Genomic DNA, 27,424 nt, shown 5'->3' with positions numbered 1-27,424 from the left:
AGTGATTGGTTTTGTCATTGTGTTACATAGCACAGCACGCAGTGTATACACCTCTGCATTTAACCCTGCATCACCTTAGTGAAAAAAGGCACCAGTGGGTGGGGATGGTACCTTGGTGGTGGTTAAAAGCAGAGGACACAATTAGTGCTGTGCTGCAGTGTTTCACAATGACAACCACTTCTCTTACATCTTGGAAGTTCAGGATTTCAATTTCCTTTTCATTGATATGTGTCTTGTTCCTTCTGGCCTTTGGTTTGTCTGGGTGGGTCAGCAGCTGAACATCTATTGCCAGCAAGACTTGATAAAAAGTCTTTTTTTGTGGTAGTAGCCTAGTGGGTAACACACTCGCCTATGAACGAGAAGACCCGGGTTCGAATCCCACTTACTACCATTGTGTCCCTGAGCAAGACACTCAACCCTAAATTGCTCCAGGGAGACCCTGTAACTTCTGATTGTAAGTCGCTCTGGATAAGGGCGTCTGATAAATGCTGTAAATGTAAATGTAAATGTAAATGTAAAAAACATTAAAACTTTAAATGTGCAGATTGAAATGTTTAAACTGTTTTATAAGCTAGTCTAATCTAGGCAAGATTCAAGTTGGTGGTGCATGCAACTCATGATTACAGACCAGCAATAATGGTCTGAAACCATCCTAGACCAGCTAAACCACTTTTGCTACTTCATTATCTTCTCACTTGCCACCTTATACATCCACCCCTTGATGTTTACTAAATTGTACAATTTGTGAAAAATGTGTTCCTCGGGTTATCTATGCACATCATTGTTTTACTTTGTTTTCTACTTTTCTATTGACTGTATGCAATTTAACTGTAGCTGTCATCATGGTTTTAATTCATGTAAAGTACTCAATTGCAAAATGTTATTCTTGCCAAATTAAATATGATTGTTTTAAAAGACATGCTCAGATTTTGATGTCTAAAACTGTATTTTACAGCTTGAACTGTCTCCAGAAGACAGAAAAACCTCATCTTAGCTTCTAAAATTTGAGTTATCCACTGATGGAAATGTCCGGGGCACAACTGTTGAGTGCTAAAAGGCCAGAAGGCTAGTCTAAGGCTCTGATTTCTACACACAAACTCAGATGCATGATTTCATATTCATAAACACAGCAAATGACCTCAAGCACGGCATCTAAAAGTCTGAAAATCCAATCTGAGTCTAACACATTTTTGCTGCATAACTTCTATTAACATGCATGCACATAGTCTTGAATTATTGATTTTTAGATCTCAAATTGGAGAGTCAATTTTATATCCAAAAGGCCATTTGAATGTTGGTTTGGCAAAAGGATGAGTAAACATCTTGAGAATGTATTTAGACTAAATAGTATTATGAATGTTAATTAGGTCACATGCATGCTGGTGCCGTAGATTAAAATATCACCTCTTTGATGGATTTGGTTTAGGATCCACTGTTGATATTTTATCCTGGTTATAGATCATGCAATCTTTTATATCTATTCTAATTTCAGTGCCTAATGAAAAGTATTTTCAGTCCAGTTTATCTTAATCATGTGTCTTCTGCTCAGTACATAAAGTGAAAAGCCGTAATCTAAAGGATTGGCTTTTATTCAGACCAAAATATTTTTTTTGTATTGATACGCTCCCTCCACTGGCTCCCAGTAACAGACCGTATCAAATTTAGAATACTGATGCTGGCCTACAGAGCCAAACATGGGGTACTACCAGCCTACCTCAGAGCCCTTATTATACCTCGCACTGCACCTCTCACTCTCTGAAACTCCAGCAATGGTTACCTGGTCCCTCCACCGCTGAAGGTACGAGAAAGACACTTGTCTAGACTCTTCTCTGTCTTGGCCCCTTGGTGGTGGAATGAACTTCCTCTTGAGGTCAGAACAGCTCAGTCGCTGAGTATTTTCAAACTTGCTCTTTATAGAATACTTAGACTAACTTGTAACTTTCTAACTTTCAAACAGTCTGACTTATGCAAGGAAAAACTACAGAGTGAATAAAAAGATTGTGTTCATAGCTTTGAGTCCTAGTGAACCAGAACTGATCACTTAATTGATGGTAACATGAAAGCACGTTGTAAGTTGCTCTGGATAACAGCGTCTGCCAAATGGCATAAATGTAAATGTAAGTGACTTTAACAATAGGATGATTGGTGCCAAGACTCTCTGAACACACAAAATACCAAACCTGGGAGAAAATGGAAAGCCGAAGACAAAGCTGAGTTAGTCAGAAAAAGCAAAATGAGGAGCAGAGGAGAAATTGGATGTCTGAAAGGCTGAAAATTGTTGGCTGATCTGATGAATTCAGTGTGATCAGTGTGGACACACGGATCCAGGATGCATGAACTGTTGATAAATCATGTGATAAAACTGCTAATACCACAGTGTAGCATTTACCCAGTGTTCCAGTCCTTCCATATGCATGACCCGAGCACAGTGCGCTCCACTAGTCTACACAGCCAAATGCAGCCCTTTTAGGATTTCCGTGGAACTAAAACCCCTAAGGGACATTTGCAGCACCTTGTTATAATCTCACCTTGACACAACATCAGTCTGCTCTGAAAGAGTTTGCTATGAAGTGGAGCCTTTAAAGCCTTTCAGACAGAAAAAAGGCTTGTGTTAAAAGATACAGTGATGTTATGTGAGTGATGCTTGCTTTTCCTATCCAGCTATATTTCAACATCTGTCACGAACAGTGGATCACCTAGAACCCAACCAATGCACATGCCCATCAAAGCAATAGATGCAATAGGTAGGATCAATAATTATAGGCTTGGAATTGAACAGTTTTTACCACTCTGCACTATTTATAGGGGAATGATCTGAGCGATAATCTCTTTCAATCTCTTATATTAACTATTTGCTTGCTTATTTGTTTTTCAAGGATTTTTTCAGCAAATCTGATCCATTCCTGGAGATTTTCAGGATAAATGATGATTCCACCCAACAGCTAGTTCACAGAACCGAGGTGAGCCTATGTTTCCCAGGTTTATAGTGACTGACACGGCTTGACCTTCCTTGACCCTGCCTGCTACATCACTTTTGTCACTGTCCCCTCTGTTTCCCCACAAAGACTGTGATGAACAACCTCAACCCTGTCTGGAAAACATTCAAGGTCTCACTGAATTCATTATGTAGTGGTGACCACGACCGAATGCTAAAGGTAGGACGGTCACCTTTGTTTGTTCCTTAGCAGGTCTCACAGCATCTACCCACATATACTGTATGTTTACTTAATGAGCTTCCCATAGCACTGATCAAAACAATCCAAGATGAAATGTAAACCATGATTCAAAAAGTGAAGCTAAAGTAAGTTTTAAAGTGAGTTCATCTGTGGTTATTAATAAAAAAAAACAGTTGTTAAGCTAATACACCATTTGTTTATAATGAAAAGCTCTCATGCCCAAGGACCTTCATTTGTACCTTCAGTTAACACTTTAGATGGTAATGAATTGTGGATGAAATGGAAATATCTTTATTTGGGTTAACAAGAGTGGAATAGGCCTAAACATTGTGACTGTAGTGTTTTTGGGATTGAGATCTAACTGAAATCATTAAATCTGAGTTTCAATTCCCAGGGCTATCAGCTGTGACTACAAAAGCACAATTGTTTCTTAAAGACCTTATTATAATACATAAGAACTTCAAATCTAATCTTAAATCTTAAATCTTAAAAGACCCCCATGGGAGGCCATGGGCACCAGGATAAAATAACTGAAAACTTATTATCTTCAATGTGTTGTTGTTGTGTGTGTGTGTGTGTGTGTGTGTGCTAAATTTGAGGTGCATATCATAGAACTGAACATGATTGAATACCTAATATGTTTTGACTTTTACTTTTGCTTACTTTTTGTTTACTGATCTTAGGCCACCAGAGACTTCTGCACCTGATTAGCTGGTCCTGATGGCTCCCAGCTGACTCCTATTGAGCAGGACCCATCAGGACCTGTTAAATGCAGTACAGTAGACAGCCACAAGTCATAGCATTGATGTGGACCGAGACTTACTTTGCATTTGTGTCCTGTTCGGGCAATCGCCACATGCCTGCGGGTTAGCTTTTGTTCTTCCATGTGGTAATATTTGTTTCCTTTTAGGCCCACATGCCTTATTTATTACAAGTATAATTTATTTAGAATACAAGTAAGTTCATCTGGTCTCGGCACGCTGCCGAGAGCAGTTGCTCACGCTCTCCTTTCCTGGCCCAAGCATCACTACAGCCTTGGCGACACTGCACAGATAGTCCCAGTACTTCTTCCCGAACATCCCGAACTTCCCGAACACTAGTGCGTGCGCCGGTCCAGCCTTGGGACAGAATGAGTTCTCCACCAATCATTAGGTCAGCAGCAGGACACTCAGCAGCACCAACAGTAGTCATTCCTCCAGCTCCCCATTGTCTGGTGTGACCCACCACAGACTATCATGGGACTTGACGACCATCCTCTGGGGTATGGACAGATTCTTTACCTTGATCGACGGAATGCCTATCACCTGGTACGGATCAGCGAGGGGGAAAAGGAATCCCCCTCAACTATTATAAATATAGAGACATGCCCTTTGGACTGTCCAACATCTCTGCAGTGTTCCAAGCCCTGGTGAACAACGTCCTGAGGACATGCTCAAACGTTATGTGTTTGTTTACCTGGATGACATCCTTATCTTCTCACCGGATATGTAGACCCAAGTCACCCACGTTCACATCATTCGACAACCTAAAAACAAGATTTACCTCTGCCCCTATACTCATCCATCCAGACCCTCAGCAACCATTCACAGTGGAAGTTGGCGTGTCCAACCTGGGTGTGGGCGCCGTGCTGTCACAGAGAAACCCTGCTGATCAGAAACTGCACCCATGTGCCTCCTGGCGTCTCAGTCCGTCCGAACCCAAATATGATGTAGGCAACCACAAACTGTTAGCCATCAAACTGCCATTGGAGGAGAGGCACCACTGGCCAGAGGGGGCTGCACATCCTTTCTACTGACTGACCACAAGAACCTGGGCTACATCTGGAAAGCTTGCTGGCCGAATTCCCGACCCGCAAGGCGGGCAATGTTTTTCACCCGTTTTGACTACACACCATAGAATCGGCCAGACACCCCCGTAATACCAAGGCCATTGCCCTCTCCTGCCAGTACACCCGTTACAAAACAGATACCAGTTCTGACCCCATCATCCCTGCCACCTACATTCTGGCCTCCATTCAGTGAACCCTGCTCCAAGATGTCATTGCCCCCCACGCCCAGGAAGTGGAAGTGGAGTGAAGTGATTGTCACATGTGATACACAGCAGCACAGCACATGGTGCACACAGTGAAATTTGTCCTCTGCGTTTAATCCATCACCCTGAGTGAGCAGTGGGCAGCCATGACAGGCGCCCGGGGAGCAGTGTGTGGGGACGGTGCTTTGCTCAGTGGCACCTCAGTGGCACCTTGGCGGATCGAGATTCGAACTGGCAACCTTCTGATTACAGGGCCTCTTCCTTAACCGCTAGGCCACCACTGCCCCAGAGGAACCACCTCCTCCTAATACCCCTCCTGACCAAATGGATGTCCCCACAACACTCCATTTCCAATGGGAGCCACCTCGACTGGTGTCCCTGGCAGGACATCCCAGAAGACAAAAAACATAGGAACATATTCAGTGAACCTTCTGGTGGTTGGGACTCCCCAGTGATGTCACTGTATACATCACAGCATGCCCTACATGTGCTGCCCACAAGACTGAAACCCAGCAACTCCAAGGTCGTCTTCTGCCATTGCCCTGGCCACACCGCCCCTGTTTTTGGACTTTGTCACTGGGCTTTCCCCATCTCACGGGCAGTTCTGGATATCACCCTGAATCCAATGGCCTGACAGAATGCATAAATTAAGAGATGGAAAAATACCTACAATGTTACTGTTATGCACGTCCCTTCACATGGTCCAAGCATCTCCTCATGGCCAAGCTCACTCGAAATCAACACGTTTCCTCAGCCACAAGACTCTCCCCATTTGAGACTTCCACAGGTCACTAACCCATCTGGTTTCCCACAGACATTGCAGAAGGAGCCATATCAGCTGTGAACCTTCATCTGCAACAGCTCAGAAACACCTGAATCCTGGTCCATCGGGCCCTGAATCGCACCGCAGAGACCATCAAGAGACAGGGCAACTGACACCAGCGACCACCCCTACTGTACTATCCAGGAGACTGAGTATGGATCTACCTGAGGCCTTCCCATCACATCTGAGGTCAAGAAGTTGCGGCCCCGATACATTGGGCCCTTTAGGGTCAACCATGTGGCCTATCAGCACTTCCTTCTTGGTCCCTCTGGGTGAGTCCTGTGTTTCACATCTCTCACCTTTGTAAAGTCATCATGTCCCCTCTAATGCCTACACCTCCTCATCCTCCCCTGCCTCAACTGGTGGATGGCTCCCTCCCGTTCCTCATTGGCAAGCTCCTTGAATTCCAAGAGCACAGATTCGAAAACATTGTTGACTTGGAGTGCTCCTGATGACCTCTATCCCTGGCCTGGCCCACGACTCTCCGATTGTCTAAGTGCTTCTCCTGCTCCCGGTATTGATTGTTTCCACCAAACACCTCTGCAGCCAGCTACCATTCATAACACCATCTCTACGGTGATCCTGCTTCCTCATGTTCTGGCTTCATCCCTCTCGCCATGGACCGACTCAAAAAGTCCTAGCATGTTGCCGAGCACAGTCGTTCGCACTCTCCTTTCCTGGCAAAAGTGTCACTATAATCTTCCCTACTTCTTCTCTAATGTCCCATGCCGCTTTTGTGAATTTATTAAAGATAAACAAATTGAGAAATCACATGCTACTCGAGTGTTTTTGAATATGATGCCACAAGCTTGACACACCTATCCTTGGCCAGTTTTGCCCATTCCTCTTTGCAGCACCTCTTAAGCTCCATCAGGTTCGATTGGAGGTGTCAGTGCACAGACATTTTAAGATCTCTCCAGATATGTTCAATTGGATTCAAGCCTGGGCTCTGGCAGTCTGCTCAAGTACATTCACAGAGTTGTCCTGAAGCCACTCCTTTGATATCTTGGTGCTTAGGTTTGTAGTCCTGCTGAAAGATGAATCCACTCTGGAGAAGGTTTTGATCCAGGGTGTCTCTGTACGTCCACAGTCATCTTTCCCTCTATCCTGACTAGTCTCCCACTTCCTGCAGCTGAGAAACATCCCCACAGCATGGTGCTGCCACACCATCCTTCACTGTAGGGATGCCTGGCATTCACTCCAAAGAGTTCAATATTTGTCTCATCAGACCAGACACTTTTGTTTCTCATGGTCTGAGAATCCATCAAGAGCATTTTGGCAAACTCAAGGTGAACTGCCATGTGCCTTTATTAAGGAGTGGCTTCCGTCTGGCCACTCTACCATACACGCCAGATTGGTGGATTGCTCCAGAGATGGTTGTCCTTCTAGAAAGTTCTCCTCTATTCACAGAGGACCTATGGAGCTTTGACAGAATAACCATTGGGTTGAAGTTACCTGGACATAAAGGGGCATGGCACAATAGTGACTACAAGAATGAACAGTTTATAATTTATTAACACGGGTAGATTACTACTGCAGTTACATGTAATTATTGTATGTAAAAATGTTGCCAATGTTTTTGGGACATTGGTACCATTTTGGAATAAGGCTGTAACATAAAATAAAATGTGGAAAAAATTATGCGCTGTGAATACTTTCTGCATGCACTGTATGCCATTTTATTTTGACCTATTTGCAAAGCCCTTGATTGTCCCCTGTGTGTACCATGCCATGCAGGGTGAGGCATGAGGCACAGAAAACAGGACATCTTGAATAAACGGTGAAATGCAATGAACAAAAGAAAACCTGGCATGATGGCAGCAAACACATTCTAAAGAAACAGAAAGGCTCAACATAACATCAGTTAAATACAGGACAGGGGAGTGAGGCAAAATAATGTTATTCTCATTTCTATCCGATCTGGCCCTGCATCCACACAGAAATGTGTTTCAGGTGACCCAGAACAGTTATTTTCCAGAGTGAATCTCTTTTCCATGTATTCGCATGGACAGCAAATTAGCCCAACTTTCTACCTGATCCATAAACCCAAACCAGTCAAACATACAACACTCTGGCAACATCCATCACTGCTTCTTAAAAGGATGAGGACCTGGAGGTGACACAGTGCCTCCTGGGGAACCTCTAACTCATACTGTGCCCCTCCAAAGGTTCTTGGGTTGAAACCACAGACCAGCCATCCCAGCTTTTGGCTGGTGCAGTAGGGTCAGGGGTCTCTTCACCGGGACCAATATCATCCATTGGGAAGTCACCTGCTGGATGAGAAAGGGTGGGGGAGAAACAAAGACACAAAATACACACACAAATACACAATCACAGGCTCACAGCAGTCAGATGCTGTTCTTCTGGCATTCTGATGACCAGCTGAGGAGTGCTCAGGTGGTCTGGCTGCACAACCGAGGCCAGGCATGGAGGTGCTTGCTTCCCCAGTGTAGGGACTGGTGAGTGGACATCTTTGCTTCCAGGCCCCTGCAGTCTGCCTCCTTTTTGCCGTCATCTCTTGCTGGAAGCCTCCATCTCTTTTTTGACCTCTGTTTGTGTCACCTGGGTGGCAAGGAAGATGACGAGGAGCTGTTATGCTGAGTGGGGAGAAGGACAAGGCACAGGAGCACAACATATAATGAGTGGTTGTCAGTAAATAAACATAAAGCAAATATGAACAAAACTAAAGACAGACAACGCGACATAAGAGCAATGCAGGACACGGGAGTGTGGGTGGGCCTTAATCACCCCTACCTAAGTGGTAGTACCTGTGGGTAATTAGGACCCAGCACACATTTAAATGGGCGACACCTGGTCGACCCAGGGCCGCCTTGGCGTCACACTATGAAATGTGCTATACCTGCCAAAACTTCTTCTGCAGCTGCCGCCTCAGTAAAAAAAAATTAAATTGTAGGTTAGTAGTCCATCGAAAGAAACCATGATGCAAATTCCAGCAACATCACCGTGTGGACAAACTCTGGCCGTCATCATGAATCATAAGGTTGTTGATATAATAAATGTCAGTATACTTTCTGCTGTCTAGCAGACTGTGCAGCCACAAATACTCCAGGGGAAGAATCCTGTATGGTTACCGGGCTCTGTAACTGTTAAAGGTGACAATGACATGTCCAGGGATGAAGCTGGACACTGCTTTTTTTGATGAGCTGGAGGTGAGCATCTTAACACCAGGCATATCACCATTTCTCAGCACTGCTGCCATGACTAATTGACGCAAAGTTGACCTACACTTGTAAATGAATCCGAAAAGGAGGAATGGGGCAGTTTATCTTCATAGCATTTGTCAATCAGGTTTTGAAAGCATTCTCCTACAGACTTGTGCATATACCCCATACATTATCATTTCCTGGCACTAATGCCGTGCGTGAGAATTATTCTCCCTCCGCTGACAACCAGCCCTGCCTCTTGTGGGATATGACAGGCCTGTAATTGTAGCAGGCAGTTTCTGTCACTGTTGCTTCCCACCAATGTGTGCTCAGCATGCTCATCGACAAATACCCCAGTGCACTCGCCTCTCTTCACCCACCGAGCGCTGCTCGAGTCACCTTTTCCAGAGCAGCGGGGGCCTTGCAGCGGTGCAATATGTGCTTTTGACTCTTTACCACTCGTGTAGCTGGCGTGTGGTCTTTTGTCAAACACGAGATTCCTGTTGTGCTGCAATGCCGGTTCCCATTCTGAGACTCGGAGCATCCGTGGGTAGCTAGTGATTTGATTAAGACTGAGGTGAACGGAAGTTCGCCAGACCCACACGGTTGCTCCCCAACTATTGAACAGGGCTCACACTGTGCTCAGTAGGGTTTTTGAATGTTGTTTCTGGGTTGGCTGAATGAGACCAATTTTCAAAGCTGTTCCCGAGTCCAGCCACTGGACTGCTTGGTCTCCATGGACGAGACCAGCTGGAGGCTGGTCACCACTGGCTTGACAAGCTTAAAAGGGCTAGAGGGAGAGCAGATGGATGTGAACCAGGATGGATGAAGACAAGATTTACATTGCTTTGTTCATTCTTCCACCTTCTCCGCTGTTTCTGTCTGTCTCTCCATCGTCCCTCTCCCTCTAACAGCTGCAGACAGTCAACATGTGTAATAAATCAACGTAATAGAAAGCCACATTACCACACTGACCTGTCGGGCGCTTTCAGCTGTGCCAAATAGCTTACAAAAATCAAATTGTCCATGATGAAAGACTGCTCAGTGGCACTGACAAGCAAATCATGGTTGAGGCAGCACCTCAATTTTTGACAGCCTGTCTATTCTTCCCGTTAGCCGCTCCTCCTCACCCTCAATTTGCTTTTTTTTCCGGTCTAATGAATTGAAGAAGCAGAGCTATTGTTGCATTCTCTGCATCCAGCAGATACTGGGACACAGGACACAGAAGGTGTGATGTAGATTGAAAGGGGAATTAGAACATAATCTTTCTTCTTGCCTACACCTGAAGAAAAGATGAAATGGTTGCTTCAGTAACTAGCTCCATGGTGCATAATAATAAATTGCCCAAGCTGCAACCGTTGCAACTTGGATCAGAGACTAGATCCAGAAACACTGAAATTAGATGCATGCAGTGCAAGGCCTACAATAAAGTCCTGCTCATAAGGACATATTTGCAGTAGGTGGGACCTTATTTAATATTAATGAGGGTTAAACAGGGTCTATTTATTGATTAGTTTAGCTAATTCACACCAAGCTTTGGCATCTTGTTCCCACACCAACAAAATATTGTCTGGCCCAAATTTTTCACATGAATAATTTAAAGGGTGGTAGTAACCTAGTGGGTAACACACTCGCCTACGAACCAGAAGACCCAGGATCAAATCCCACATACTATCATTGTGTCCCTGAGCAAGACATTTAACCCTGACTGTCCCTGTCACTACTGATTGTAAGTCGCTCTGGATAAGGGTGTCTGATAAAAGCCTTAAATTTAAATGTAACACCAAATGTATTTCCCCATCATGATACCCAAGGTCATTTCTTTGATCTGAGCTTCCTGTTGAATAGGCATGGCTGAGCTTTATTGTCTCTTGTGTGTGTCTGGATTCTGGCGAGTGTCTCTGCTCCTCTGGGTGCCGTGGGTTTAATTTCGCAAGGAGCGCGGTCGCACATTTGCTCCGCTGGCAGCACAGCAGAGCTCACAGGTGATTTGTGTTCACTGAAGATGCCGCTGTTTAGCATTTAGTTCCACCAGCTGGACCCAGCACTGTCATGGGGATGGCTTGCCAGCTTATTGCTGCAATGAACAGCGTGTGCAAACACACTCTGGCTGCCTCCTTAAGCATGAAATGTCTGATAAAACTCATTTGCTTCATCTGTGAAATCAACTCTTGTGATGCTTGTAATGTCTAAAGCATCTTTTTGGAAGCTATCCTGGAAACACCTACAGATGTGTGAGACTTCTTCATTCTCGAGGATTCTGCGCTAGCTGACATCCTGTAATACTGTTACTGTATTGATATTGTATTTGGTCCTTGGGTCTGGTTAGGTGTTAAGGAATCATGATTCTGGGAATAACCTTCACAGGGGTCTGAAGAAGCTTCCTGAACCTTGATTTGAATGTAAATTGGCTGTTTGACTCTTTCTGCGCCAATCGAGAGAAACCTGCACTAATTTATTACTTTTCAGTCTTTGGGTCTGAGTGAAAGCTTTTTGCTTTTATCGAGACTTCTTGTCATTTAGACCAAATGGTGAAGCAGAAATCTTTACTGGCGATTGCACTTTCACATTCTTCCATAATTCATGAGATAGTTAAACAGAGAAAAGTGGGCTAGACTCTGTGGGAAATCAAGAGCGCATTCTGTCAGAGAGGCAGGTCCCATGTCAGATGAAAAAAAAAAAAGTGTCAGAAATTCAAGGTATAGATTCATCACCAGCTACAAGTTATTTTTCCAAGCATCCCCTTGACCAGAGAGCAGCTGGTCAAAGACTGTTTTCTGTGCACTGAGTGTGGGAGTATGCATCTTGTGTGTTGTGCTGGTTTGTGTTGGAAAATGACGCAGTGTCGCTAAATCAGAGAAATGCCAGCCAGGAAATAATTTCCATAATAGAGTCTTTTATTCTGTATTTTATTTATATCCAAAGCGTAACAATAAAGCAAATATAGAAGCCAATTCCATATAGCCACTTAAACAATGAGATTTTTTTTCAAGCGATTTATTAAATATTAAATTCACACTTTCCCAACCCCTGAGATCTCTATTTCCTGACAGCAAGACCACTCTAAGTCATCTGCACCTCAACCCATTATCACCCTTATCTCCCAAGCATTTTTATTCTTGGGGCTATTCTCCATGGCTACAGACTGTCAAATATTGCAGTTCAATGTGGATGAAGATCATTACAAACCCCGATCCAAAAGCAATATTCACTTTACTACAGAGGGCATCGTGTGTTTAGAACTAAATTATAATAGAAATTGTATTTAAAATTCAAGGTAAAGGAGAATGACTATTACACAATCTGTGCAGTTAGAGCTCCCCACAATGCAAATTGGTATCAGGCCCTCATCTCAGCATTGTGTCATGATATACATTTTTCAGTCTTAATTAAATATTAATTATGTTTAAAATAATTTGCCTTGTGGAAGTGATACGGGTTGTCTCTGTAAGTTGTTTTCCATTTTTTGCATTGGTTCTAGTGAAAACGGTAGTCATTGCCATCTGTTTGCCTAATAAGTGCCATCAGAAAAATATTCAGAGACAGAGTCATCCAGTAAAAATGGACACCGGAGCACCTGGACAGAGATGAGAAATGAAAATTAAATTACAAATATACAAGTATTTCTAAACATTTCTCAACAATATACACCATAGATATCTTATTATTATGTTATGAATAGAGAACAACAATTGAATAATTATGTGGAATATTCAGAATAAATCTAATAATCCAGACGAAATCTATATTGTGAACTTCAGTTTGTGATTTTAATAAAATTGTCTGATGTATCTTCTTGCAGTGCAAAGTATATGACTGGGACTCCAATGGCAAGCATGACTTCATAGGTGAATTTGAGGCGATGTTTAAAGAGATGCGGGGAGCAATGGATGGGCGACAGGTAAAATGTTTGTCACACTGTAATCTATACGCTTACACTACTTACCTTCCTCATACATTATAAATGCAAAATTACTTTTTTTGCAAGTAATAATAATAAGAGTAATACTAAGCTGCTTCATCTACATCTAAATGTAGAGACTGTCCCCTGAAACTACTGATTGTAAGTCGCTCTGGATAAGGGCGTCTGATAAATGGCATAAATGTAAATGTAATAAATGTAAATAACCAGGCTTAATTTTTGGAGCCTTGAATAGAGTGTATCAACAAAATTCCAATGAATGTGAATAGATGGTATTGATCAGCTACATAATGATAAACCTGCAGCAGAAGTGGCTGTTAGCAGAGTGCTAACCAGCCTTGAAATGTGCATGCCTGCTTTTTAAATTTCCGGGACAGACACCTCTGACCCGTACCCAAGCACAACCTAGATTGCCAAACGGAGGTGGAGGCGGAGGTGCTCTTTTGGAGATTTGCTTTCTGGTCGTCACAGGCCAGCGAGAGCCAGGGACCAGGCCCATTTCCATTTCACCAGCAGAAAATCCTCTGTAGGGAGGCAACTGACTGAAAGATGAGAGGCTCTTGATAAATAGGCCTTGGTGCATTTTTCCAGCTGTTGATCTTTTCTTCACACTTAGTGGTGTCTGTCGATTCCTTATAAACAGTCAGAATTTCTCAGCATGTACAATCACTTCATTGTAAACTCATCAGATAAGATTTTTGTGTGACCATATTAAAGGCCGATGTCTTGTGCCTATGACAGGCATGCAAACATGCTATGTGTCCATTAAGAAAGTGTCTTCAGATGAGCAGATAAACTGAGCTGACAATTCATGTGTCAGACGGTTAATGGTCTGTTCAGACAACTGTCATTAGCGGAGCTGCGGCGGGGTGTTTTAAGTGCCTGCGGCGATCACCAGGACCCTTTGCCCCCTCCTCTGAAATTGGAGAGCAAAGTCTATTTGCCCGACTTCCATCAGTTTATCGGATGCATAAACAGGCTGCCTAACTGGCCTGTGCACGGTTGGTCTACGGGGTATCTGTAAGCAGTGGTAGTTAATCTGTGCGATGACGGTGAGACGCTTTTCATTTTCACCCCGAGACACTAATGACTGTTTCCACATGTCCTTTAAAATCTTCACTCCCACTCTGCCTTCATTTGGAAGAGAAGATGACTGATGCCACGTGCAGTTAAGAAGGCACACATTTTAATGATGGGCCATAATCGAGCAGTTCTTAATGAGGATTTTTGATCGCTGTGAGGCCAAATCTGAACAGAACGGTACTATGAGACAGCTGCACTGGAAAACACATGCATGCTGCATTAATTGGACTCAAATGTCAGAGGAAGGAACGGCGGCGGGAACAAAAAAAAAGCAAAGAAAAGAAAAGGGCTTTCCCTCAACATGTTAGCTGTCTGTTCATCAAGACAGATGTGTCTTCATTTCCATACCCACTGTAACGGCAGGCCGAAAGTGCTGACAGTAATTGCAATTTAAACGAAGCAGCTGCGGGAGTGGCGGCTGCATCACCGGCATTAGAACAGTGCGCTTAGCGCTAATTGGTTCTTTCATGCATCTTAAAACCATAAGCCTTCCTGGGGTGGTGGTACGAAGCTGGAGTAATGGTTATGACTAAATACCACTGGGAGACTTTTACAAAGTAAGGAGAGAGGATCATTAGTTATGCCAAGTTGAAAAGTTTATCTGTTAAATCCCACACACAGAGAATTAACAATTGATAAAAAAAAGTTTGTCTTTAGACATTCCTTTGAGAAGGGTAGATTTTGCCATGTTTGGTGAATGTCTCAAATTTTCATGTGCACGAAGGCACCTGCCCTAAATATGCAGAAATGCCCCGGGGATGGACAATACCTCATCCAGCCAGAGGTAACAAAAACACTGTATCTCAATTCAGCAGGCAATCAGAGCCGAGCCCGGCTAATTATTTCCTAAGCCGCCGTACGACGCCCTCATCAGTTCTCATTGTCATACGGAGTATTGTTGTGTTGCACCCTTTTGTTTAGTGATGAGCTCAGTTCCTTGGCCCATTCTTGTCTGGCGGGAGGATGTTCTCCCTTGGCCAAGTCATTCTAATGAAGCCGTAAGCCATTAAAAATGTGAGGATCCTATTCTCCCTTGAGGAGGAAGATATGTTTCTTTTTCAGTCTGATTTCTGTATTTCCCCCCTCTTCTCCCTCTCTGTAGGTGCAGTGGGAATGTATAAACCCCAAATATAAAGTCAAGAAAAAGAATTACAAAAACTCTGGGATTGTTATTCTAAACCAGTGCAAGGTACGGAACATTATTCTCCCAGTCACAGCCTAAAAATTGAGTTGGCACATCATGCTACTTTCATGCTGCCTTTTTTTTCATTGCTTCTCACTGGTTAGATGTTCTTATACTTGAAATTGATTTAAAATGTTGTACTCTGGGGTTTCACTAAAAGCTATGGTCACAATCTCCAACTCAACAAAGAAAAGAAAAGTTCATTGAACATTGGCAAATGAACGCTTTGAATAAAAACCATTTGTGGGCAAAAAAATGTAGAAAGGCACTTTCAGCAAACACTTTCCATTCTTTTTGCAACTCAAGGGTTCTTCATTTAATGCAATTATATGAACCAGATATGTGCCAAAAGAACCAGATTGCATCTAATTATGTTTTAATATGGCTTTTTTGCAATTTAAGAGCAAGCACGAGGCCTTGAAAGATTTCCACTCTTATTTACAGATCATTAAGATGCATTCCTTCTTGGACTACATCATGGGAGGTTGTCAGATCCAGTTTACAGTAAGTATTTAGCAAACTCTATGGATGCAATTTTAGATTATAAAAATGGAGTTATTTATAGAGGACACTTTCAGCTTTTTGGGTGACATTAAGAGCTTTTCAGGGGCTCAGGATTTAATCATTTGTTGATTTGCCTCTGCTAATTAATATAAATATAATTGCTCCACACAGATTCAACTACCTAATTAACACTTTACTTAGCCAAGGTGCTTTCTCTTACAATTATTACATTGGGGACTTGAATTTTCTCATGTTTTAATCACAGATAGTTGGATTAGAACATCATCTGGTTCCTTTTTCAAATATATTCTTAAAAATATTTGAAATCAGGGCCATGTTACTTAAGAGTAGTTTAAGCTGAGCATGTTTACCTTTACAAATTATTTTTCAGGCCAAAATAATAATTTGGGTTTGGTTAAATAAATTTGTTTTAATCTTCAGCACATTAGAGACAATAGACCAGGTAAATAATATCACTAAAATGCCAACAGCATGACTGGTATTGAACCATGCTGAATGTGCACTATCAGTCAAACGTTTGGATGCACCTACACATTAGTTGGTCTTGCATTTTTTACATTATAGAACAAAACTGAAGACATGGAACAATGAAATAAAACATGTGAGGTTATGTAATAAACAATCAAACAAACAACCGCAAACAAGGCAAAAGTTTTTTTACTGTGATGGCAGCATTTGACTGCCGGGGACGGTTTAAAACAGCCCTGAGAGTTTATGCTGGACACTTTCTTATCATTCACTCATGATAATGAGCCTGTCATGAAGCTAATGAGCAAAACAGTCATGAAAGTAAAAAGTAAAAAACATACTTCACTTTCTCCTGCTCCAAAAAATACTTTTTTTTGCATTGTCTACTTCTAAATAGTCTCATCTTAGTCTCCATAAGTTAGAGGAGAGAGAGATGAGAAGACGGTGTGTAGGTTTTGTGTAATTGGCATTGCATTCTTTAATTGCACATTGTTCTTGCAGGTAGCAATTGACTTCACAGCTTCCAATGGAGATCCAAGGAATAGCTGTTCGTTGCACTACATTCACCCATACCAGCCTAATGAATACCTTAAGGCTCTGGTGGCGGTGGGGGAGATTTGTCAGGATTACGACAGGTGGGCCTTCACTGTATTGCTCACCATTCACAGCCTTTGTACAATGTCAGAGTGAAATGTTAGCCACCTTAAATTCTTTATAATATAATAATAATATAGAAAAATAAGTGAAGTGATTGTCACGTGATACACAGCAGCACAGCACACGGTGCACACAGTGAAATTTGTCCTCTGCATTTATCCCATCACCCTGAGTGAGCAGTGGGCAGCCATGACAGGCGCCCGGGGAGCAGTGTGTGGGGACGGTGCTTTGCTCAGTGGCACCTCAGTGGCACCTTAGCAGATCGGGATTTGAACCGGCTACCTTCTGATTACGGAGCCGCCTTCTTTAACCACTAGGCCACCACTGCCCCAGCTATGTTGAACTTGGTTCTAATGAATATTTGGGGAAAATGGGACTGGATAAATGCGTTTCCCAGCCTGCCTTCTGATGTCGGTTTCTTATCGTGTGATCACTGCCGACAGAGTGCGGTGAATAGTGCTCAGGACTGTAAAAGCCTGCAGCTCTCGCGTGAAGTATGCACCATGTGGCAGGTGAACAGTGTGGCTACACGGGCGTTCCTAACAAAAGGGCCAAGTGACGGCACTCTGCCAGCTACAAACAGCCTCGAACTTTTTTGTAGTTTTTTTTTTATGGAGATTTTGTCTTCGTGTCACAGTATGCCCATCAGCACTGTTTTTGACAAAGCTATCAACCTGACTATAGCTGCTAATCTGTTTTCGCGCTTATCGCTTTCCATTGTCTTCTCATCTGGTGCCAAACACATTTGAAAAGGCTCACGCTGAGCTTGCTGTGATGTCGGATAGATTTCAGCTGGTCTGTGGCACTGCCAATATGTCAGTCTTCAGCTGTTTTTTTTATCCTTTTCATTTAATCCATTAATAAGTGTTCACCAAACCCTCCTCATCCTCTGCTCTATGGGTTTTCGAGACCTTTCAAAAGTATCCTCACAATAAGGCTAGCAGCAGGCAACAGTGGGAAATTCTGTAGGATTTCATTGTGCGTGTAAATTCCCGGGTCTGTGAGCCTTTTCACGTCTGACATCATAGGGCTGACATCAAGACCGATCAGTAGAATAAAGGCAGGTGAAAGTAAACTTTGAAAACAGGGATCTGGATGGTGATTCCTTTTATCGCTGTACGTGAAAAAATCTTATACAAGCCAGAGCTTTACCATCCCATGAGGTGTGTGTACATTCTTATCATTATATCTGCTTGGATTTATCAAGCAATGTAGCCGCTGATGATGACATGAGGTCTGCAAACTGCCAGCGAGGGCAGCGGTATCACTCTCTGCCTCCTAATTTAAGAAGAGAATGACTGCGCTGTCAATGCAGTGAGTTCTGTTCTCCATCACGTTTGCCTTGACAGGCCTAACTGACCCACGTAACGTCGTGTCAAAAGCAGTTAATGCCCCATTCTGAGGATCCTGCTGTTTCTTCTACTAAAGTTGTTCAACTTTTATTTTGGTATTTTGTACTTTTATACGATAATCCTGGTGCCACTGAGCAAAGCACCGTCCCCACACACTACTCCTTTCACTTTTATTACAATACTATATAACAAAATAAGTCAAAAAGCATTTAACTCATTTATATACATTCTGCATATTAGGGCCAATATATTATAAATATGTTACATAATCAAAACAGCATTTCACACTCTTGGCACCACTCAACAATTTTAATGTGGTTGGGTCCTTGTCATCAAAGCAAACACTCTACACTTGTTTGTCTTAAGGACGTTAATGAGTGAAGTGTTGAACCAGGGGCTGTGTGGCAGTGGAGATGGTTTTCCAACAGACCTGATTAAGATCAAATGTTGAGCACTTACTGGTTTTTCCTTCTTTCATGTTAATGAGCATCTCATGAAGCTGCTTATGACGGTGACTGTAGTGTGCAAGGCAGGTGAAGCGAGGCAGCATTTTACAAAATAGCCTTAACATTGTCTATAGTTTATGTGTTGTTACTGTGAACCCCGGTTGAATCTGAATTATCATTTTATTGATACGTGTGAACTAAAGAGAAGAGGAATTTGCATTTAAATTATGGTAATTTATAGTAATTACCTAAAGTAAGCAATTTCAGAAATGCTTTTTGGTAAACAATTAACACTGACTAAATATACGATCATTAATTATAACTGTTTACAAGTTTAATAAACTCATTGTGTGTTAATAAACTCATTTTTTATTTTAATTTTTTGCTTTCATTTCAATGCAGTGACAAAATGTTTCCTGCGTTTGGCTTTGGCGCTCGGATACCTCCAGATTTTAAGGTAATTTCTGTAGCAATGCCAGCACTGAGCGGTGCAGAATGGTAATGCATTCATGACAAGAATACAAAGTATTTAGGAGGGGTGCCTCGGAAATCATCACCCAAATCTCCACCGCTATTAACTGCCTCCACCGCCCTGTTCTGAGAGTTAATGCAGAGCTCCTCTCTTCACTGATTATTCTGCATTCGTCTGCTGCACACAAAATGTTCTCCCAGCACGGACCTGACAGATTCACAGTGTTGCTGCCAGGCGGACAATCTTGGCCGATAAACAGCTTATAGAATAAAGTCTCTGTGCCCTTCAATCACCTCCTAACCACAAGGAGGCCACTCGACCTATTGTGCAGAGTCAACAGACAGCCCAATTACATGTCCAGTGGGTAATTGGGGTAATTCACAGTGTCTGGCAATAGCAATTGCCAAATGTCTTTAGGATTTAGTGACCTGATCAAATTGCTCCCCGGGTCTTTGATTGCATCACATTTTGTTTAAGCCCTTGATGTTATTAGTTCTGGTCCCTAATCAAATAATATCTTCCCCAGGTTTCTCATGATTTTGCTGTGAATTTTAATGAAGACAATCCAGAATGTGCAGGTATGATTTATGGCTCATCCCCGCCATTTAGTTTTGATATGCCTCTGATGAATTGTCTTTGAACTCGGAGCTGGAGCTCCCTCAGGCACAGGAGATCATGGCTCGCTGGCTGCTGTCTTTAGCTTGTACTGTGAACTGACTGCTAACACTATAAACTGTGTAGCAGCAAAGCTGCTTTTTTAACAAACTAATCACTATTCTTTTAAATCTAATTCAAACCGTAAAATGGAAGTGTTATGATAACACTTACAAATGCCATAAAGTGATCGATTAATACTGTTGCAACAAGTTTGGCACCAGTTTATTAGTGGCATGTTTCACTGTCTTCACTGTTTCACTTGGGCTGGGATACCCCGGCACCAAGAAATGCATCACGTGCATCCCCAGTGGCAATTAAAAATACATGATCTTCACTGATCTTCTCTAATCTACCCTTTTCTGGCTTTATTACATTTTAAAGTGTATGATTAAAATTAATGGATACATTTTAAATATAGACAACTAGCAAGGGCTAGTCACAAATGTGCCATTTTTGTTTTAAGAGAAAATATGTACATTTCTTAATTTGAAATGTTGCCCACTGCTCAAAGTCCCACAAGCCCTTCTGTACAGTATTTTCTCTTCATGACATGAGAGATCAATGCAAACCTAAATCAGAGCTATGGTAACAGCAGGGTGATGAAACATTAATGATTTTGCAAAATGTACAGCCCATCATGTGGGAGACACCTGAGGGAGGGAAGCTGGATGGATGCCACAGTCACCCCATAATGAGCCCCATGGGGAGCAAAACTGGATGTGATCAGCACAGGTCATTCTGAAAGAGAACTGTGTCTTAACCATTGTTACTCTGGTAGTTCCAAGTATAATTTTGAGCATGTTACATGCACTGATATTTTTTTGGAAAAACAATAAAAGTAATTTATAAAATTATTTGAAAGACAGACCGAATGTTACTTATAATTAGTCAGGGAGGAGATCAGGGGGAGGTGGAATGTATGTAGAGCGGAAGAATATAACCCCATCGTTTCTTGGCTGTATTGATGTCACTCGATTTCCTCTGCTATTTTGGTTGCATCCTCAATGCTCTTTCACAGAAGGCACCCCAGAGTGGCGCCCAGGATGAGTCCAGACCATTTGGGCTCTGAACCATTCGCCAGCTCTGTGCCAGGACACTCTGCCAGGAATAGCTCATGGCTTCTGGCCTTACCAGGCAACATGCCAGCCAATTTTCATAAGCAGATGATATATTATACCTTTTGTCCCAGGGATTGTCTATGCCAAGTCATAAGAGTGAATAGCAGTGGGCTAGTTATATGAAAAATCCCAACTGAAAATCTCTATTGTTTTTCAATACTAACAAATGTAGTAATCACTCGTAAGCTCTATTACACGATGACAAGTGTAGCAGTCTTTAACAGCAGGATGGGATAATTCATAATGTCCCACACTGTGTAATTAGCCTCAAACTCATGCTGGCATTGTATTCTAACATCTGTATATTGTGGTGCATTTAATTTGCATGAACATACATCACCAGTCAGAAGTTTGGACATACCTAATCATTTATGCTTTTTCTTGCCAGTGTAGTACAAAAGTGAAGCCTTAAATCAATGAAAAACAAATAAAACTGTCACAAGAATCCTTTAATATGATGACAGCGTTTCATACTCTTGATATACCATAATTAAGCAATAGGGATGAACCCCAACTCAAAATGCTGGTTCTAATGATACTACTATCATAAAGAGAGGCACCTGATTCTCATAATACTTGGTTTTACATATATGTGTGTTCATTTGCTATTTTACATTCAATAGTCTTTGTTAAAGTCTCCATAGAGTATGTGAATTCAAACATGTAAACTACATTACTACTACACAGACTTATACCAAATGATTTTTATTATTAGAATGAATAATAGTTATATATTATATGTATACATGTAATCACTCATGTAACACTGCTGTTAAACTGTTATGTCTGTGTTGTTATGTTTAGTTTAGTAAAAGAAAAGGTTTTTTTTTTCCATTATTCTATGTTATTAACAAGGTGGCGGAAGGTAGGCGGAGTGTCGGTGTCATCGTGACCTTTGTAACATTAAAATTTAATTTCCTGATCATTAATTCATATGGTTGCCAGTCAGTATGTCTGTATAGATGTCAGTATGTTCCGGGCATATACTTCTTCATCCATGACTCATGACATGACAGTTGGACAGAACTGACTTTCGGATTTCCACATGCCAATATTAACAGGGAACAGACTCTGTATATCCTGGAACGGGGTATTAGTGGGACTTGCTTCATGGCTAGGAAATTTCCTACCTTGGATGAATGAACATTGGCGACATACACCCTCTGTCATTGCTGGGTTATTACCTGGCCACCAAGCTGAACAAGCAGTCCTTGGAGTAAATAGGAAATGCAGAGTCCAGTGCTTTCAATTCTTCAGTCTCTGATGTAGCCAGGCTACATGCCCTTGGCTCATTTCAGAGAACCATGACCACACTCAGAATCTCAGCCAGTGCTTGCCTACCAACTCCTGTGCCATTCTTCCCAGTGAACCCTTTCCTCCTGTCCACCTTCCTCTGAGTCTATGGGCATGCCCTATGGAAGGAGGGCCTGAGATGTCATCAGGTTGCATTGGTGAAGTCCTACCAAAAGTAGTCTAAGGACAGAAAACAGTATCATGCATATACACATGTAGGGCTTTTAAATCCAATAGCCACAGAAAAGAGTAACCTATGCAATATTGTGCATTATGGCTGATCAGTGTAATAAATTGGTTGATCAGCTCTGTACAGCTCTGTACTTTGCCGTTTGATTTGGTGAAGCTTGAATATCACTGTATTTGCTTTACTGTGCCCATCCCATCTGTAATCATAATCAGTAAGAATAATGCAATTGTTTCAAAAACCAAGAACCTATTTGTGGAGTCCCCTCATTCCCTTGCTCTTTAAGACCAATAAGACCATCACAATTATTGACCTTCTGTCTAGATGTCATGCATCTTAATTCTCCTACTGTGCAGCGTAGCATGCTTTCAAAGATCCTGTGTGTGTGTGTGTGTGTGTGTGCGTGTGTGTGTGTGTGTGTGTGTGTGTGTGTGATTGTTGTCATGAAGTGGTGATCAGTGAACCAGCAAAGACGCACAGCTCAGTAAATAACATTACTTATATTTTATGGACAATTAACACATGATACACCATGGGCTATTTGTGTACCACTGAAATTGCATTCAGGCAGTGTTCAAGACAATGACCGGTTTTGATTATAATTAACCTGAAACTGAACATTAACTGAACATCTTAATAAGAATTGTCAGTTTGAAACCCACCCAGTTTGACATGTATTTGCATTTATATTATGTAGACTAGAAGCTATAATGTTCTTAATGACTCCTTGTCATTTTCAGGTATCCAAGATGTAGTTGAAGCCTACCAGAACTGCCTTCCCAAAATTCAATTGTACGGGCCTACCAACATTGCTCCAATTATTCAAAAAGTAGCCAAGTCTGCTTCTGAGGAGATGCACACCAAGGAAGCCATGGTGAATATACGACTGAATGGCAACTGAAATTATATTGCATGCTGAATTAATGTAGACCAAAAAATATTATACTTGTACTCACCCGCTGCTTTATTGGCATTTTTTGTGTGATGCAAGATGAGAAAATGTACATAAAAGGTACAGTACAGGCCAAACGTTTGGACACATCTTATTCAATGTGTTTCATGACCATTTACGTTGGTAGATTCTCACCCCAGCTCACCCCAAACCATCTGGATTGGGTTCAGGTCCGGTGACTGTGGAGGCCAGGTCTCCACTTTTAAATATGTACATAACTCCACATGTGTTCATTCATAGTTTTGATGACTTCAGTGAGAATCTACCAATGTAAATGGTCATGAAAATAAAGAAAACACATTGAATGAGAAGGTGTGTCCAGACTTTTGGCCTGTACTGTATATATTTGACAGTCATCCAATCAATGTTTAAAATGCTGTTAGCTATCCTTCTACAAAACTAAATAAATGAAAAAGAAATAAATGAAAAAAAGAAATGATTCATTACTACAGATGGAAACATAAATGGAAATTGTAGTTTCTTGCTCTTTCAGAAAATAAGCAATTTCCTGCCTGACTTGATGTTTGAAAAATTGCCTTGTTTGCAGCACCCCTGACTGGAGTCTGGCCATTGGCTTAAATTAGGTTGCATTTTATATATCTAGCTGTGAAACAGGAGTATGCAAATGAATATTTATAAGCACAAATGTCCATTACACACAAGCTATTTCTGATGTTATAATTTTCATTACATTTTATTGGCATTGATGGTGAAAGTAATGAGCCATTCAATACTTTTATTCCACAAAAATTGGCCCAAAACAGAGAGATGTTATCTTCTCAAGAATGTGAAAACAGATGATTTGTCCTCACTTGAAACCTCGTTGAGGGGAGCGATTGACTGAAGCTTTTGACTGAAGCACTATACTAGCTGTCCTAGATCCCTTAAAATGGTAGTGTGCTTTACTCTATAACGTTTTCACTATGTTTTGGAAGCTGTCTGTTCAGTGAGAACGATAAGAATCTCTTATACATTATGTTAAAGTTTTCTGAAATTCAGTGATTTGAAACAGGCCTAATAATAATGTGAAACGTCCAAATCATCATCTTTGTCTTATCGTTTTTTCTAAATAATCACTCACTATCTTTCATCTTCTGAAATATGTCACAGTGAGATCTCATGTTGATGGTAATTCTTCCACTGTTCTATGCAGCAATACTTCATCTTGCTGATACTCACGGATGGGGTCATCACTGACATGGCGGACACGAGAGAGGCCATCGTTCATGCCTCCCACTTGCCTATGTCTGTCATCATTGTTGGCGTGGGGAACGCTGACTTCAGTGACATGCAGATGCTGGATGGGGATGATGGCATCCTGCGCTCGCCTAAAGGAGAGCCTGTGCTGCGGGACATTGTTCAGTTTGTGCCATTCCGCAACTTCAAACATGTATGTTTTTATATATCACTGTCACGTTTATGCAGATGTGGTTGTTACATCTTTGCATGAATGATGAAGGGTGTGAGACCTATCTCTGCTTTCAGCTAATTAATGCATGCATACTACTTGTTAAAGGAAAAAAGCTGACCTTTGGGGGAGCACAAAACACATTAATTATTACACTTCAGTGTTTCTCATTTTGATTTGATGAGCAGAAATTAGCGATGCATGCTTTGTTCATCATTAAATAGACGGTACTCTCAAAATGAAAATAGTGTTTAATTGTTTAGGTCTATCAGAAAATTGCAGCGTACATTTGCAACTCGACCTGGGGCCAACATGGTGTAGGAATTGCTGCCGAAGATGCTTAATGATTATCTAGCTTCACTGAGACCTAGCAACCTGTGGCATAAATCCTTGATTATATTCTGAGGGGCTTACTGAGATTTCGTCCTCTTGCCATTACACTTCACGCAGTCTTTGCTGCACCTCAATGGAAGAGAAATTACGCACACATGGATGTTCAGGACACACCACCCAAGGTCCTCATGATTTCAGTGCAGCTTGGATGTGCTGCATGCTCTCTTATCCCACTGCTGTCGGGCACTCTGGAACAATCTGACATTGTCTGAAATGCCCCTGAAACGTTCCTGCTGCAGATTTAACCAGGCTGGACGTTGTGCCACTCTTTTGTTCAACTCAGTGTCCTTGTCTGCTGTGTGGTTGCTCCCAACAGATCTGCAGAATAAATGCACAACTCCACAAACACCAATCACAGCATCTGTCCTGTGGCCCTCCAATCACGGTCCCCCGCAGGGGGCAAAGTCACATTCCTGGTCCGAATCATTTGTTCAGACTATTAATGTGCTGGTAACATATCGTCTGAAGAAAGAGTAATTAAACGACTATGCTATCTGATGCAATCTTTGGAATTAATCAAATTCATATGGTTTTTAAAGGGTTCCAGAAAACTTTTTCAGTCTAATTTCAGTGCTTGTTTATCTCTTGATCCTAGGCTTACAGACTCCCAGATCACTAGAAGAGTTGTCCTGTTATGTAATAAATTATTACATTAATCTTTTGGGGAGAGAGTTTGAAATGCAGTGCCTTGCTTACACATTCACATCTCTCATCAGGAATGTATCTATTAATTTTGCTACTGTTATTATGATATTATGATTCAGATTTTTTTTTTCACCACACAGGCTACTCCTGCTGCACTTGCGAAAAGTGTCTTAGCTGAAGTGCCCAACCAGGTGGTGGACTACTACAACAGCAAAGGAATCAAACCCAAATGCCCAAGCGAATTTGAGTCTTCCAGGACGTTTGGCCATTAGGTTGCACACTCAGTCCGAAGAATCGCTCATAATGAATTAGCACGTTATCGTAAGTTCTGAAAGTTCACTGTTTTTCTATTTCATTTTCATGTTGCATGCATGGCCCATATGGCTTGCATCTGTGCTCCACTGTTTTAAAAAGGGCATGTGGACTGGGACTCTATGGTAACGTGTACAACACATCTCGGTTTCTTTTTATAAAGGTTTATTGAAATTTTGCAAAATTTCTAAATATTCTTACATTGTAAAGCATTTTCAATGATTGAGAATGAAGAGTTAACTGTATTAGATTTGTCTGCACCTTATAAAACAACCTTTTGCAGATACCTGCTGGATGCATGAACTGAAATTTGCATGTAATAATAATAGCAATTAAAAAAAAAAAAGTCAACCCTGTTTTTAACAGTTTAACAGTTATCCTTGTGTAATTGGGAAAATTTTCCTTGAATGTTTGTAATGATGATATTATATTATTAGATGTTAAGCACAACATATTTTGAAACAATGCAGAAGAGTAACACTTTAGAGTATGTTTTGATAGTTAAAACCATTGTGAATGTTACTTATGAATATTCTATAAATTGAAATATCAAATGTGAGGGATGTTGCACTGATGAATGTAGCTGCAAAGATTGGTAGATTTATTTGTGACCTTTTTAGATTGACAGTGATAGTTGCGGTGTGTGTCATGCATGGCATCAGAAGTCTTCCATAGAAAAGTATTCTGTATTGCCTGTATTCTAAAGTGTTACCTATTCATAATTTCTGAAGCCTGACATTGTATTATTGTTTTTAACCAAGTAAATAAACATTGATTACTGTTCATTTGTGGACAGTGCTGACAGTGGCTGCAAATGTTACATTTTTGTGTGTGTATGTGTGTGTGTGTGTTTGTCACAGGAAATGAAGAATGATCAGGCTTATTAGATCCTGTGAAAAGGCAAAATCAAATGACAAATCCCTGTGCACCACACAGTGGAATCTCCCATGTTAATATTAAGCCTAATCTTGCACTAAATTAAATATTTCCTTGCAATTGATTATCCAGTACATGTATGGAGTGGATATGTAGCTTTGTTTTGGTTTTTGAAGTTTGTATCAAGCTGGTTATGCTACAGACAAACAGACTATATAACAGAACGATTTGGCCTTAGAATGTTTAATTCATGTTACCACTTCTTTTCTTCATTAGGTATC

At 41.5% G+C, this 27,424-nt stretch overlaps 1 protein-coding gene across 1 annotated transcript in view; it reads left to right on the top strand.

Moving 5' to 3' along the window:
- cpne4a (copine IVa) overlaps positions 1 to 27,074 on the top strand; it is a 48,298-nt gene extending 21,224 nt beyond the window's left edge. The window contains exons 6-16 of the mRNA XM_028979832.1: positions 2,877 to 2,960; positions 3,066 to 3,155; positions 12,997 to 13,095; positions 15,302 to 15,388; positions 15,827 to 15,886; positions 16,877 to 17,010; positions 19,233 to 19,287; positions 19,829 to 19,880; positions 23,298 to 23,431; positions 24,663 to 24,899; positions 26,096 to 27,074. Of these exons, the coding sequence (XP_028835665.1) occupies positions 2,877 to 2,960; positions 3,066 to 3,155; positions 12,997 to 13,095; positions 15,302 to 15,388; positions 15,827 to 15,886; positions 16,877 to 17,010; positions 19,233 to 19,287; positions 19,829 to 19,880; positions 23,298 to 23,431; positions 24,663 to 24,899; positions 26,096 to 26,227 (1,164 nt within the window). The 3' untranslated portion in view covers positions 26,228 to 27,074. The remainder of the gene's footprint in view (positions 1 to 2,876; positions 2,961 to 3,065; positions 3,156 to 12,996; positions 13,096 to 15,301; positions 15,389 to 15,826; positions 15,887 to 16,876; positions 17,011 to 19,232; positions 19,288 to 19,828; positions 19,881 to 23,297; positions 23,432 to 24,662; positions 24,900 to 26,095) is intronic.
- Positions 27,075 to 27,424: the final 350 nt, after the last annotated feature.

Source organism: Denticeps clupeoides, chromosome 5, assembly GCF_900700375.1.
Source record: "Denticeps clupeoides chromosome 5, fDenClu1.1, whole genome shotgun sequence".
Taxonomy (NCBI): Eukaryota; Metazoa; Chordata; class Actinopteri; order Clupeiformes; family Denticipitidae; genus Denticeps; species Denticeps clupeoides.
This window is presented reverse-complemented; position numbering and strand designations above follow the sequence as displayed.